The sequence below is a fragment of the Enhydra lutris genome, unplaced genomic scaffold, assembly GCF_002288905.1.
Source record: "Enhydra lutris kenyoni isolate GAN:26980312 unplaced genomic scaffold, ASM228890v2 scaffoldscaffold17, whole genome shotgun sequence".
NCBI classification, from domain to species: Eukaryota; Metazoa; Chordata; class Mammalia; order Carnivora; family Mustelidae; genus Enhydra; species Enhydra lutris.
Window position 1 is genome coordinate 36,848,852 of NW_019154101.1, and position 15,572 is coordinate 36,864,423.

Here is a 15,572-nt window from a genome sequence, read left to right on the forward strand (position 1 = left end):
AACCACGTTAAAACGTTGGACAAACGACTTGGAAGAAAATAAACATTAGTATCCTCCTTATAAGATAAGGTATGCAAACACCAAAGAGATTCCAAATATATTTTATTGGTTGAAATGCCTCTACTGTCAACAGAATCTCAGGGGTTTTGTTCACCCAATCTTTGAACAAACACCTGATTAAGTATGGTGCAGCCTAGAATAGCAAGGCCTTGATCCTTCGTTGCTAAGGCAACCAATTCCCCGCCAGCCCCTAAGAGACGGTACCTCAGTGACCCCGGAGGGTGGACACCTTCCTTGTGTGTGTGTGTGTGTGTGTGTGTGTGTGTGTGTGTGTGTGTGTGTGTGTGTGTCCTGTGCGTGCGTTACGGATGGGAATAGGCAGGGCAAACAATTGTCATTGGGGACGCTAGATACGTCGCCTCTGTTTTCGGTAGAGGGCGCTACAAAAGCAAGTTCCCCCCAGAAACAGCAACCCCGCTTCGCTCCTCACCGCCACAAAAGCGCCCACGCCTCCGTTTCCCAATTTACTTAATTTTGGCCGGAAAAACCCCGCCCTCCCGGTGGTGAAAACAGCCCCACCCCCCCATAGCTTCTCGCGAGCGTTGGACGATGCAAGCTGTGGGGAACTTCCGTCCGCGACCCCTTCAGCTCTTCGGCGATTGGCCCATTTCCACAGTCTGCGCTTAACTTCCTGTCCGGATCTCGGCGTTGCACGTGTGGCGCAGCCCAAGGACGCTTCCGGGAGCCGGGCCTCGCAGCGTTCGTGTGCTAGCGAGGAGGGTGCTGTCGTCGCCGTTGTCTGGGGTGAGCGTCGCACGGCTGCAACATGGTGAGCACGTCTTGTTGTCTCGGGGACGGGGCGCTCTGGTTTTGCTGACGGCCAGGCTGGTTCCTCTGGTGCGAGTGGCTGCTGAGGGCGGGGACTGGGAGGGCTGGTCAGCAAGTGCAGGGAGGAGGCTTGCGGCCCAGTGCCTGGGTGTAATCGCCCACACCACCCTGGGCATACTTTGCGTTTACAGTTCGTCTCCCACAACCAAGCCTCCTTGGCGGCGTGGACAGAAGAGAATGGCTTCCTCTTTATCCCGAGGGGCCTAAAAAATCTGTGAACGCAGGACACAAATGCACCACCTTGTGCTTCCTGCATCGGGCGGAGGGAGGGAGAGTTGGGTGGTTTCTCCAGACGTTGGAGTAGCAGTTGTCCGCTCATCTGTGTTTGCTCTGGGCAAAGGGAACTTGTGGGAGAGTCTAAGGTTGGGCCCAAAGCAAAATAAATAAATAAATAAATAAATAAAGCTTTGCTTAACTGGGATGATGCTTTCTCACTTTAGCAGGTCAAGTTGGGAAGGGTAGCGAGAGTGGTGAAAGAGATGATGAATCTTACTTAAATGTAGCTGTATTGTTCTGGTTTCATTTAATAGTTGGTGCAACAGGTGTGTCACTGCCTGAAATGGTCTTCCCCACATTTAACTGTGGCAGGTTATTTGTCCTTCTGATTCAGCCTGTAAGGGACCTTCTCTGAGCTAGCAGTATAAAGTAATCTTCAGTCATTTACAGATAGCTGTTTTCTTTACTTAAAGTCATTTCTTTGGTGATTTGCTTGATAAGCATAGGGACTCTGACCTCATTGCTGTATCCCCAGCACCCAAACAAACTAAGGGTTTTGGAGGGGGGTGGAGTTGGGGTAGGGTGAGCCTGGTGGTGGGTATTATGGAGGGCACGGTACTGTGTGGAGCACTGGGTCTGGTGCATAAACAATGAATTTTGGAACACTGAAAAATTGAATTTAGAAAAAAGTTTAGCACAGTAAGTGCCATCAAATGGACATTGAAGGAAGGTAACTACAGATTTTGTTGAACATTGTTAATGTTGCCTATCATAAAAGTGTAAGTTTTAGAAATCTGTTGATCATTCGCATAACTTACTGGAGGTATGTATATGGATTATGGGTTTTTGTGTGTGTGTTTGTTTTGTTTCCTTTGATGGCTTGTTCTGATTCTGTTCCTTTGAAGCCTCACAGGAAGAAAAAGCCTTTTATAGAGAAGAAGAAAGCTGTATCTTTTCATCTAGTCCACCGGAGTCAACGGGATCCTTTAGCAGCAGATGAAACTGCACCTCAGAGGGTTCTGTTACCCACACAGAAAGTAGGTCCTGTTTGTTAGCAGATGAGTTTGCAGGTGGACTGTCAGTAGTTCCTAAGTAAATTGTTAGCTGCTATTCTCCAGCAACTGTGATCTTTTGGGTAACAAAATCTATCATTTTAAATTTTTAGTAAATGTACTGATTTTTTGTCTTGCACGTTGGATTGAGAGAGTAAAGCATCTTTATTTGAGATATTTAAATGAGCAAATCTTGTACAATAATACTAAGTATTTACTAAACTAGTTACAATTCTGCATGATATTTAGGGCATATCTCTGGTTTCTTTCCTTAAGATCCTGTCATTTCAAAAAATCACAGACTACTGTTTGTCTCCTCATCACTCATCTCATGAAATGTAAAACATTAGAACTCATGAATTAGCTTTAGAAAATGCCACGAAGGGGCACCTGGGTGGCTCATTCATTAAGGGTCTGCCTTTGGCTCCGGTCATGATCCCAGGGTTCTGGGATCGAGCCCCGCCTTAGGCTCTCTGCTCGGTGGGAAGCCTGCTTCTCCCTCTCCCACTATCTGCTTGTGTTCCTTCTCTCGCTGTCTCTCTCTGTCAGATAAATTTAAAAAAAGAAGGAAAGAAAAATGAAAGGAAATGCCAGGAATCCTTTAAAATGTTGATGTGATAATTATCAGAGTATTAGTGTGGGCAAACTGAAAGAAAGTCTTGGAGAACGTTGGCTATATTTAGCTTTTTAGTAAAGCCTGTTTGTATTGTATGTTGAGAAGTTTCTTTGCGTATAAATACAAGAAATTGTACCTGATTTTCAAGACCCTTTAGTCTGTTAACTCTCCCAAGCACATGATAAAACCATGTGTGTTTCTTGGCTTGAATTTTTTTTTTTAAATTGAAGTATAGTTAGACATAGAATGTTACATTAGTTTCAGGTGTACAGCATAGTGATTTGACATGTCTGTACATTACACTGTGCTCACAAGTGTAGTTACTGCCTGTCACTATACAGTACTATTACAGTACCATTGGCTCTATTCCCTCTGCTGTATCTTTTATTTCCATGACTTATTCGTTACATAACTGGAAGCCTGTATCTCCTACTCCCCTCCACCTCTTTTGCCCATACCCTCCTCCTTATTTGGCAGCCATCAGTCTTTTTTTTCTGTATTTATGGATCTGTTTCTTTTTCTTTTTCTTTTTTTTTTTTAAGATTTTATTTATTTATTTGATGGAGAGAGCATACACGAGAGCAAGCCAGGGGGAGAGGGAGAGGGAGAAACAGACACCTTGCTTGAGCAGGGTGCCCAACGCAGGGCTTGATCTCAGGACCCTGCGATCATGACCTGAGCCGAAGGCAGGTGCTAGCTGACTGAACCACCCAGGTGCCCCTGTGGATCTGTTTCTGCTTGGTTTTTTTTGTTTGTTTTTTTTTTTAAATGCCACATATAAGTGAAATCATATGATGTTTGTCTTTCTCTGACTTAGTTCACTGAGCATAATACCCTTAGGTCCACCATGTCGCAGATGGCAAGATCTCACTCTTTATACGGCTAAGTAATATTTGTGTGTGCGTTTACACACTACATCTTCTTTATCCATTCATCTGTCAGTGGACACCTGGGTTGCTTTCATTTCTTAGCTGTTGTAAATAATGCAGCAGTAAACATAGGAGTCTATATATTTTTTCAATCAGTGTTTTCATTTTCTTTGGGTGAATACTGGTAGAATTACTGGATTGTGTGCTATTCCTATTTTTAATTTTGGGGAGAACTTCCATTCTGTTTTCCACAGTGACTTGACGAATTTATATTCGCAGCAACAGTGCACAAGTGTTCCTTTTTTTCCCACATCCTCACTAACACTTACTTTTATTTTTTCTGTCTTGTCTTGAATTGTTGCACAGAAATGTCTAGTAGAAGCAGGAATTGTTTTCATTACATTTAAATTTTATATAGCACTCGGGTTCAGAAACTTTTTTTTTTTTTTTTTTTAAGATTATCAAGAATTCTTTGTCTCATTTCTCTCAGCCAAAATGTTCTTGCGCCATCTGCGTCCTGTTCTGAAAGCTGTGTTCACTGGAAGGTTCTTCTGGCTTATGCTTGGAAGAGGTACTAATTCCATTTTGTTTATTATCCTAGATAAATGATGAAGAAAGGCGAGCAGAACAGAGGAAGTATGGCGTGTTCTTTGATGATGACTATGACTATCTGCAGCACCTGAAGGAACCATCTGGCCCCTCAGAGCTTATTCCCATAAGTACTTCCAGTGCACCCGAAAGAAGAGATGAAAAAGAGGAAACTTTAGTAATTTCAGTAAGACTTCTTACCAGTATATTTGGGAGTGACTGAGAAAACCACTTATAAATCAAGATAACTGAGGCAAGAAATGGTATCAATCTGAAGAACACAAAAATACGCCATGCCCTACTTCAAATTATATATGTGTGTGCATGTATGTACCATCAGGAGAGAGTAGGCTGCCTGTTCTCTGGTGGCAGCTGTCAAAAGTAGGCACCTTTGGGTGTCTGGGTGGTGCAGTCAGTTAAGTGTCTGACTCTTGGTTTTGGCTCAGGTCATTATCTCAGGCTTGTACTATCAAACCTCAAGTCAGGCTCTGTGGTGAGTGCAGAACCCGCTTAGAACTCTCTCCCCCACTGCCTCCCTGCTCACATGCACTTGGGCTCTCTCTCTCTCTCTCTCTCAAATCTTTTTAAAAAAGTAGCAACCTTTGACACGGTTAGAATTTTGACTAATAATTATGGTTATGTTAGAACCTTTCAGTAGAAGAAAAGCAGCTGACATTGTGTATGTTAACTAATCAATGTCATAAAGTGTCTTATAAGATAGAACTTAATTTTTGCAGAATATTCATATCTTTAACAGTTGTAAAAAGCTGCAGGCTAACCCGGAGAATAGAAGTAGTAGATTGTAATGAAGTTCCTGTGACTCTTCTCAACCAAAATGCAGTCAATTTTAATTTTTTCTTTTAAGTATATATGAGAGCGCATATTTAATATGAAATTAGTACTCTTTATTTAAGCTCTGTTTTTCCCATGTTAATGTTAAAGATGCCCATGTCTTAGGCCTTTATCTTTTTGTTTAGTATTAGTATATAGTAAATTTTCCTGTGCAGCATTATACTACCTGGGACTTTAAAAAAAAGTAGAAGATACTCATTTATTGGGTTTATTAACAAAAAAGAGCTAAAAAGGGCACCAATTTCTCCCACTTCTCATCCTCCACTCCTCTCATGATCTAGGCATTCTTTTCTTCAGGGAAGTATAATCATAGCTTCTCCAGTCTATAGCTTGTTGCTTATGGGGAGTCAAAAGGGCTAGGTTGCAGGGTGTTATCCCAAAGGAAGGTAATGAATGCAGCTGTTCCCTCACTTCCTAGGTTGTAGCTCTCTTGTAAGGCTGTGTATCCCATTCCTACATCTCTGTCGTAACAACCAGCTTCTGTACTCTTCTTTCCCTAGGTGACACTATCAGGAGTAGGATGTGTATCTTTGAGGCTCACCTCCTTCCAAGACTCAGGGAGGGGAGAGTGTCCAATAGTTGTTCAACTTTATCTTAGGGAGAAAAGTCTTAATGAAGTTCTAAGATTCTTCTGGCTGAATTGTATTGGCTTTTGAAAGATTAGCTTTTAATCATTAATTCATTTTGGGTAAAGATAATCACTATTTATTTGGCATTTTAATACAATAAGGCTCTTAAATAGACACTTCTGTGATGTTTATAAGGGTAAGAGAATGATGTTTAAAAACAAAAATGCCATAAGTTTTCTGTAGCATGATGAAAAAATATGGATGAGTCCCATGTACTTTTTTTGACTTTAAAGTAATTTGAAACAAACCACCAAAATTGAGTAAACCAGAAATATTGAATAAACCCTAGAAACAAAATAAAGCAGTACAGAAGTAAGCAGTCCAACTGTCACGTGAAAGAAAGCAGGTACCACCATGGTAGAAAGCGGTTGGGCAAACTCAACAGAGTTCAGAACTACTGCAAGTAAAAAACATTTCTTTTTTAAAAAATAGTCACTATCTAAACTAAATTGTGTATGTGATTCTTTTGACTCTCTTTCAAGATTTAAAAAAGATCGCCAAAGGTAAATTTACTAAACACAAGCTAATCCTCCCTTTTTTAAATAACTGTACATTCCAAGGATAGATAATCACAGAATATCTTCAAAACAAGGCAAAGCAGTGGGATGCCTGGGTGGCTCAGTCATGATTTCGATTCAGGTCACGATTCTCAGAGTTGTGAGATGGAGCCCACATTGGGCTCTGAGCTGAGTATGGAGCCTGCTTGGGATTCTTTCCCCCTGCTTCTCCCCTCCCTGCTAGTGCATGCGCATTCTCTCTTTCTCCTTCTTTCTCCTCTCAAAAACAAAAAACATAGCAAAACAAAATTGCATATTTTGTAATTTTTAATAATATACCAAAAATTAAATTGTGCACTTTAAGTGGCTGAATTGTATGGTTACATTAATTCCATCTCAGTAAAACTCTTTAAAAAAAAAATTACGGTGAAAAACCAGATCTTTTGCTATGCTTATGCCCCCAAGAAACACATTTTGGAAGCTAAGTTTGCTGGGTGTGCATTCCTCTACGTAGCTTTTCAGTCATGCTCCTCGGAGGCTTCCAATTCCACATGCTGCATGAGCCAGTAAGAACATACATCTCAGCTTTGTGCCTGCTTCTAGACTGAGGATGAGGTGGGTAGTGAGGTGCAAGAGACAGGTAACATGTGGTAACCCTTACATGGGTAACTGGTTGATAAGATCACACTAAAGCATAAGGACCAGTCAGAAAATATGTGCCAGCACATACTGAGGTGTATTGTGTATGGTGTGAAGAATGAAGGGATTTACCCAAAGGAGAGTTCTAGAAGAGTGGTCAAGAACTGCTTCATGGAGGAGAGAGGAACTGATCTGGGCACTAAAGGGTGGGTTGTATTGAAGCAGGAAGGAAACATTCCAGTCAGAAGGGACATAGGTAGTAGTGTGGATCATAGTGTCTGGCATATGTGTGCTTTATAAATTACTTTGAATTATTCCATGATGTGAGGAACTGGATGTGATTTACATGGAGGCTATATTATTAAGTAATAGTAATAAGTTTGGATGTATAGAATAGTAAGTAGGCCTTGATTGTATAGACCTTGAAAATCAGGAGTGAAAAATCAAAACCTGTTATAAGTTCAAGAAGGTCACATAATAAAGGAGTTTTAATCTGGAAGTGATAAGAAGGTTGGATTAGGTACATACTGTCTAAACAGTGGTGGTAATAATCTGTGTCTTCGTTAGCCAGGAATACGATGGTGCCCAAAAGACTTACGTGCAATCACAGTACACAAGAGAGTTCAAAGGGCTATGGAGATGGAGAGAAATGATTTATGACTACCCCAGGATTTAAGATGGCCAATTCAGAGAAATGCTGTGCCTTTACCAGAGATTGGCATGTTATCTCATTTTACGAGGGATAAGGTTAAATTTTGAAACTTGAGGAGAGTGGCATTACAAAACCTGGATTTGAATCCCAGAACCTCACTTAATGACCAGTTTCAGGCGGGCATGGCATTTGACCTTTCTTAGCTTTTATTGACTACCACATGCAGATATCCCACAAGGATTAAATGGAGTAATGTGCTGGAGGAGACTTTTTGAAGTATTCTAGGGAATCTGTTTGTGAAAGGATGATAAGATATACAAGTTTCAAATATTTTACTGGAGTACAAGTGAGTGAGAAGGCAGAATTTAGTTGTATTCGTTTTCCTAGAACTGCTAAAACAAATTACCACACCTTACCACTGGGTGGCTTAAAACAACAGAAATTTATTCTCACAGCTCTGGAGGCCAGAAGTCTGAAGGTAAGCTTTCCTCAGTGTTGCTTCCATTGTGGGGGCTCAGGGCAAGAACAGTGTCCTTCACCTATCTCCTCACTTTCAGTGGCTACCAGCAGTCCCTTATGTTCCTCGGCTTGTAGATCCATCACTCCAGTCTGCTCTCATCTTCACGTGGCATTCTCCCCGTGTGTCTTTGTGTCATCACATGGCCTTGTTACAGGGACACACCAGTCTTTATGAATTAGGGCCCACCGTTATCCACTGTCATCTCATTTCAACTAATTACATCTGCAAGGATCCTGTTCCCAAATAAGGTCACATTCTGAGCTGCTGGGTGGACATGAAGTTTGGGGAGGACACTTCAATCCAGTATAGTAGGTCAGAAGTATTTCTCAATCTAACCATTGTGTAATTTCTTTTTCAAGACCACGGGAATTAAATTGCCTTCATCAGTATTTGCATCAGAGTTTGAGGAAGATGTTGGATTGTTGAATAAAGCAGCTCCTGTTTCAGGTGTGCTTAATTTCTTAAGCTTTTCAAGTGACTTGATAAGTTTTACAAAAAGGAAAGTTTAGTTGGGGCGCCTGGGTGGCTCAGCAGGGTAAAGCCTCTGCCTTCGGCTCAGGTCATGATCCCAGGGTCCTGGGATCAAGCCCCACATCAGGCTCTCTGCTCAGCAGGGAGCCTGCTTCCCTAACTCTCTGCCTGCCTGTGATCTCTGTCTGAATAAATAAAATCTTTAAAAAAAAAAAAAAAAAGGAAAGTTTAGCAATGAGAGTTTTTCTCTCTCTAATAAAGTGTTAAAACAATTGAGATGTCTGAATTTAGATGAGAGGTTATTCAGAAGGGATGAGTGATCAGGATTCCTGTTTTATTGCCATCAAATTTTTAGTCTTTAGAGTTTCTGTTTGGAGAGTGAAGTGGGAAAATTGGTTTTGAAGGTCAAGTAGGGGAATTTTAACCTTGACCTAACCTCTTAAAGAGGAAACGACAATATTCGCTTAGCCTTAACATACGTATAGACTTAATCTGCTTTCAGAATTTCTAATATTAGCGTCTAATGTTTTATAGAAGTCCATTTTACCATCTGTTCCAGATAAACTGAAAAATTGTTTGGGGTGTTTTGGTTTGTTTGTTTTTTGGGTTTTAAAAGTAGTATTAACATTGTATTTTAGAACAAACACAGAAGTGATGTTTGGTATTTTTTCCTGAGTTGCCTTAATTATTAAGCACTATTTGCCACATAGCATTCATTCTTTTATTCATTCTGTAGATTTTTGAGTTAGCACTCCATGATGGGGTCTCGGGTTAAATCAGAATAAAGCATAATCCCTGACCTCAAGGAATATATCATCAATTGGGAAGGATAGATAATAAATAGGAAATTACGATTACAGTACAAATGAATAAATAATGGTTAGTTAATAGTGGGAAAAGTGTCCTGGAGAAAATGGTGTCTAAATTAATTTCTTAGGTAGAAAGTAGGTGGGTAAAGGAGGGAAGGATGGGGAGGAGAGAATATTCCAAAAAGGAAACTGTATGTGCAGAATTGAGAGAACGTGAGTAGGAAACCACATTTTAGCATTCCTAGAGTGGTAAGAATTAATATGAAATGAGGCTGGGGAGTCGAGCAGTGGCCATGTTATGAAAGATGTTGGAAGCATGTCAGTTTACAAAGTTGAACTTGAAGTATTCTGTGGACACTATTTTTACACACAAAAGACCATGGCTGAAGAAACAGGTTTGGGATTTATTAAAATCTCCTAGGCTGGAAAAACAGTTCACCAGGCTACACATGCTTAATTTGGGTTACTTCTAATAGGTGAATTTAAAGCCCAGATTCTTACTGCAGGTGAAAACCTTGCATTTTACTAAGTATACACAGTATAATTTTGCAGATCTATAATGCAAGAGTTTTTACAATTGGGTACTAAAACCAGAGGTGTTTTTTTCCCCCTATTTTATTTTCTTATAGTCATCCCTCTCTGTTCTTCGCTAGACCAAACTTGAAGTTTTTAATCATTTTTAAATTCTCTGTACCTAAGTAGAATGTGGCATATAATAGGTACTCAGTTAATAGTAAGTAATCAGTTTAGGTAATAGGTACTCAGTTATGGTAAGTAAAGGAATCGTGTTTTCTTGGGAATTACTGCTCACTTTTTGTTTTCCTTCTAGGACCTCGGCTGGATTTTGATCCTGACATTGTTGCAGCCCTTGATGATGATTTTGACTTTGATAATCCAGATAATCTGCTTGAAGATGATTTTATTCTTCAGGCCAATAAGCCAACAGAAGAAAATGGAATAGATACACAGTACGTGTGGTTTCTTTTGAATCAGGGATGACCTGACTATTGCCTCTTCAGTAGAATGGTACCTAACTGGAACTAATTTTTTAGAGCATTTAGTGTTCGGCTCTTGTATTTTAGAGCAGAAAATGTGAAACTTGAGGTCTTTACAAACCAACAATAGGTGGGGCTAAAGTCCAACTTGCCTGATTGCTGGTTCATTACTTTTCCAGCCATACCAGACAGGTCAAGCAGCACAGCTGTTCCTGCCTAAACAGGAATCCTCCCTGAAATACCCTCAAATTTTAGTTGTGTAAAGTCATTTGGTTCTGTTGTTTCTCAAGTTGTTTTGACAGTTAATTTATGACTCTGGCTTAGGAAATCTGAGGCCGAAGATGACAGTGAGTGGGAAGACATGGATGATGAGAAGGAAAGAGGTGGTGATGACGATAACTATGGCTCTGCGGGCTCATCAGATGAAACCATGTCTATCTCTGGAAAACCTCCTGGGACTGTAGAAAATCACTTATTCTGGGAAGAGGAAACAAAAAGCCGCTTTACTGAGTATTCTATAACATCCTCAGTCATGAGGAGAAATGAACAGCTGACTCTTCATGATGAGAGATTTGAGAAGGTAAGGTCCCCAGATAAGAGGCCTTTTAATACAAGTTCCTGGTAAATTTCACATGACCTTAGAACTCAAAGCCAGAACTTTCAGCATTAGAAAGAGCTTATGTCTTATTAAAACAGACCATAAAACCATCCTAGTTTTAATTCTGTAAAGAATGTGTATAGGTCACAGATGACTAATGCAATCTCTGGACTTTCTTCAGAGAGATTTGACATTTTGATTCTGAATCTCTGACTCCAATCCCCAAGATTATGCTGTTTTCCTCAAGCATTGGTCTGAGCATAAACAAAATTCCATTGCCTTCAGTTTTTTGTGTGTGTTTGCTCACTGACATATCCCAAGGTCGAACATGGTGTCTGGCATATGATAAGAACTCAAAGCATTCAGTAAATGATGAATGAATGAATGAATGGTTTCCTTCAAGGTGAATCTAAAGGATTCTAATTTTGCGACCTTTTCACTAAGTACTAGTAGGCAAACTATTACAGATGACTTCATTCTTCGGGATTCACCATCACTCCCTATTTACCCTTAACAACATTCTAGAAATACAGTATACATCTAAACAAGAATGAAATTTTATTTATTTTTTATTTTATTTTTTTAAGTAGGCTCCAAGCCCACTGTGGGGCTTGAAGTCAACCACCCTGAGATCCAGAGTTGCATGTTCTACCTACTGAGCCAGGCAGGCATCCCTGAAATAATGTACATTTAAAGGAGACTGCTTAGTTATATGGTCTTTTACTTGGAATATATCAGTGAATTTGAAAGCATCTGTAAAATATCCCGAGGTAAAGATTTCTAGGTAGCTTTGTTCTCTAAGCTGAATAGAATGATTGCCTTTCACTTTCCTATTAATTTGGGGCACCTGGGTGGCTCAGTCACTTAAACGTCCAACTCTTGATTTCAGCTCAGGTCACGATCCCAAGTTGAGCTGGGCTCTGCGCTCTGCGGGGAGTCTGCTTGAGATTCTCTCTCTCTGTCTCTCTCCCTCACCCTGCTTGTGCTCTTTCTCCCTCTAAAATAAATAAATCTTTCGCCCAAAAATGGCAGCCTATTTTTAGGCTAAAGGTAAGTCTTAAAGTACTGGGTAGAATGTTTTCCACATTCTGTTGTCATGGTGCTAATCCCTGCTAATATTGTAACAGTAGCTATGATATCAAAGGTAGTGCTTAAGTACTGTGTAGTAGTAAAATTAATGTAAAAATTAGAGTTCCTCAGTTGATGAAGCATGTGACTTGATCTTGTGGTTGGGAATTTGAGCCCCACTTTGGGTGTAGATATCACTTAAAAAAATAAAATCTTAAAAAAAAGATGAACATAAAAATAACATTTTAAATGTTATAGTCATAATACATTAATTTTCGTGGCATCTTTTCTCTCTGCATTCAAGTTTTATGAGCAATATGATGATGATGAAATTGGAGCTCTGGATAATGCTGAATTGGAAGGTTGCATTCAAGTAGACAGCAATCGCTTAGAGGAAATCTTGAATGACTACTACAAAGAGAAGGCAGAGAAGTACGATGACTTTTCTTGTTTACTTGCTTTTTTGCATTTTTAAATAAAGTTTATATTTGGACATCTGAATCTAGAAAATTACCAAGTCACAATCTATATTAAGAAAATGGTATATTTGGGGACTCCTAGGTGGCCCAGTGTGTTAGGCAGCTGTCTTCAGCTCAGTTCCTGGTATTGAGTCCCACATCAGGCTCCTTGCTCAGCACGGAGCCTGTTTCTCCCTGTGCCTGCCATTCCCCCTCCTTGTGCTCTCTCACTTTCTGACAAATAAATCTTGAAAAAGAAGAAAATTCTATGTTTTCCATCAATTTTGACTCACATTTTGATATTAAGGTTCTGAAGCTGACTGTAACATTGAATGGGAACCTCCTGAGAACCACTTCGTATGTGGCTCTCACCTAAGAGTCAGAGTGGAAGAGCTAGGGTTAGAATTAGGGGTGTAAGGTCACATTTCACTTGGAGAATGAGGTGGTGCTTTTTAGCCTCTTTGGCTGAAAAGTTAGTCAGACCTCTAATTATATACACTCTTTTCATCTTCTTAAAATGCCAGGTATTCTGAGTTGGTATTTACGGTGCATAGAAAGATAAGAGTTTGTTTCTCCAGCCAAATTAGCATAATTTTACAGCCAAATACTTGACAAATCAGCTCCGCATCCATATCGAGGTGATTTTTCTGTAAGAAACTAATGAGGTGTTTACATTTGCTGGAAGGGTCTGATATTCCATGATTACCGTTGTTTGCAGATTCTACAGTAGGACAAGGGCTATGTATTTTGAGTAGATATGTGACTACTTTGAAGAGACAGATCAGGTAATACTTTTTTTTTTTTTTTTAAGATTTTATTTATTAGAGTGTGAGAGAGAGCATGAGAGGGGAGAAGGTCAGAGGGAGAAGCAGACTCCCCATGGAGCTGGGAGCCCAATGCGGGACTCAATCCCAGGACTCTGGGATCATGACCTGAGCTGAAGGCAGTCACTTAAGCAACTGAGCTACCCAAGTGCCCCGGGGAATACTTTTTGAGGCTTTAAAAAAAAAAAAACAGAACAATTTTTAGGAAAGTTGCCATCTTGTTCATGTGTTAGAACCCTGCAAAGATCCCTTTTCTGTCAGTGGAATGAATGTGCTGGAGGGTCAAGTTGGGGCTGGGGAGAGCTAGGATTTTTTTTAAATGCTATTGTTTCCATAGCTTTCAAGTACACTTTTAGTAACAGTATAATAATGGGTGGTGTTTTTTTCCCCTCTCTGTCTCCATTTTTGAAAACTCAACCACAAGTTGTGTAAAACTGAATACTCTTGAACCCTTCGAGGATCAGGACTTGCTAATGAATGAACTTGATGGATCTGAGGAGGAAGAGGTTATTACTGTAGTTCTTGAAGAAGCCAAAGAGAAGTGGGATTGTGAATCTATTTGTAGTAAGTATTGTAGTGTCCATTTTACTGCAAAAGGTAGAGTTTTTTTAAGTATTAAGCATATCAATTATTTTAAAATGTATGTGCTTTGTGAAAATGATTTGGAAGACGTAATACTCCCATCACTAAGTTGCAGACAATTTAAAAAACATTTAGAAGAGACACTCCATTATTTTGAACTATGAAAACACCAAAGTTGGGGATATAGTAGGAACTCAGTAATGCTTTGCTGAATTGAAAGTATACTCATGATACATGTTTGTTTGTTTTTTTAAAGGTACATACTCAAATTTATATAACCATCCACAACTTATCAAGTATCAACCAAAGGTAAGTCCTAGGGTCCTGAGCTATGCAATGCAGGTAATGCAGGTACGCAATGCAGGTAATGGCATGTACAAATTATTTTCTCACAGTGCCTGTATCCCTTCGTGGCTGGCATCACTGTTAGAAAAAGCAACAACAGTGTGTCATTAGTGAACTGTTTTTTGATAGGAATGGGAAATGACCTTAGTATGATTTTATCTTTATTTCAGCCCAAACAAATCCGAATATCTTCTAAAACAGGAATACCTCTCAATGTCTTACCTAAGAAAGGACTCACAGCAAAACAAGTTGAACGAATGCAGATGATTAATGGCAGTGATCTGCCAAAGGTGTCAACCCAACCTCGATCTAAAAATGAAAGCAAAGAAGATAAAAAAGCAAGGAAGCAAGCTATAAAAGAAGAGCGCAAGGTAATGGGAGATGTACAAAGAGCTTGTGGCGGGGGGATGGTCGTGGAAATTTTCTTCTGTAAAGTTAATCTTCATCAGTTTAAAGATTTGAGTAACACTAATGTGTTCTTACACAGGAACGGAGAGTGGAGAAGAAAGCTAACAAATTAGCCTTCAAACTGGAAAAAAGAAGGCAGGAAAAGGAGCTCTTAAACTTGAAGAAGAATGTTGAGAGGCTAAAACTATGACAGTAGAACATTTGGGATAAGGTGCCTTCCCCCCCCCGGGGCTCCTCGTTATGTTCAGTATTGAACAAGGATCTTCAAAGAGATAAAATTACTTAATCTGCCATTTTTACTGGCAGGTATTTATACCACCAGGTTTTCTCTGCCATCTGTCTTGTAAATATTGTAACACTTTAAAACTTAATATTAGAAGCTTAGAATTTGCTCTGAAATAAATGATTTCACGAATGTGAAATGTTTGGATGAGTTTAAGGGAAACATCTTCATAACATAAATGGAATTGGTGTATTCTTCATTTATTTGTATGATTGTCCCAGCTGTCTTTTGCAGATGTTCTCAAATAGTTCTTTGAAACCTTTCCACTCCTTTTCAGGAGTTAAGTGGTTTAATTTGCTGTATGTAGAAAAGTGACCCCATTAAACTCCATTTTGAAATTCTGAGTGGTTTAACAGTTTTCCTGAGGAGATTCCACTGGTAGGAACTAAGTTTCCCCCTGCTGTATGCAAAGGGCTGTTTCAAAAGGATGGTAAAAATGAGTATTAGGATTGTTGGGACTCAATTACTGGATGACTTACTTTTGGATTTTAGAAAGAGCGAAGACAGGAAGCAGAAGCAGAAATCAAGAAAATGTCCTTGGCTTCAGTGAGTACCTGGCTCAAAATCAGAAATATTTACTTCAATTTAAACTAGAAAGTTTGTCTTTTCAACATTATTTAATGCTTGGAACCATTCATATTTGATTAAAAGATGTAGTTGAAATTTTTCTTGTTTTTTTGGTGAGGTTTGTTTGGTGTGTTTTTGGGTTTTTT

General features: G+C 39.6%; 1 protein-coding gene across 2 annotated transcripts; it reads left to right on the plus strand.

Annotated features, from left to right (window-relative positions):
• Positions 1 to 687: 687 nt before the first annotated feature.
• Positions 688 to 15,526, plus strand: LOC111147540 (LTV1 ribosome biogenesis factor). Of its 2 annotated transcripts, XM_022503629.1 has the most exons (11): positions 688 to 829; positions 2,010 to 2,141; positions 4,243 to 4,416; positions 8,378 to 8,465; positions 10,128 to 10,266; positions 10,618 to 10,873; positions 12,264 to 12,391; positions 13,666 to 13,805; positions 14,080 to 14,132; positions 14,339 to 14,539; positions 14,656 to 15,526. In XM_022503629.1, exons 1-11 carry the CDS (start codon positions 827 to 829, stop codon positions 14,764 to 14,766), a joined length of 1,425 nt encoding a protein of 474 aa, XP_022359337.1. In that variant the 5' UTR covers positions 688 to 826; the 3' UTR covers positions 14,767 to 15,526. The 2 variants fall into 2 exon arrangements, with proteins under 2 accessions (XP_022359337.1, XP_022359336.1); XM_022503628.1 differs by lacking the exon at positions 688 to 829 and having other exon boundaries at positions 1,771 to 2,141.
• The last annotated feature ends 46 nt before the right edge of the window (positions 15,527 to 15,572 follow it).

Coding starts and splice junctions, on each gene's coding strand:
- LOC111147540 (XM_022503628.1), top strand. CDS start 1,980: ATGGCTTGTTCTGATTCTGTTCCTTTGAAGCCTCACAGGAAGAAAAAG. Junction 10,267..10,617: donor GAAAATGGAATAGATACACA/GTACGTGTGGTT, acceptor ACTCTGGCTTAG/GAAATCTGAGGCCGAAGATG. Junction 13,806..14,079: donor GGATTGTGAATCTATTTGTA/GTAAGTATTGTA, acceptor GTTTTTTTAAAG/GTACATACTCAAATTTATAT.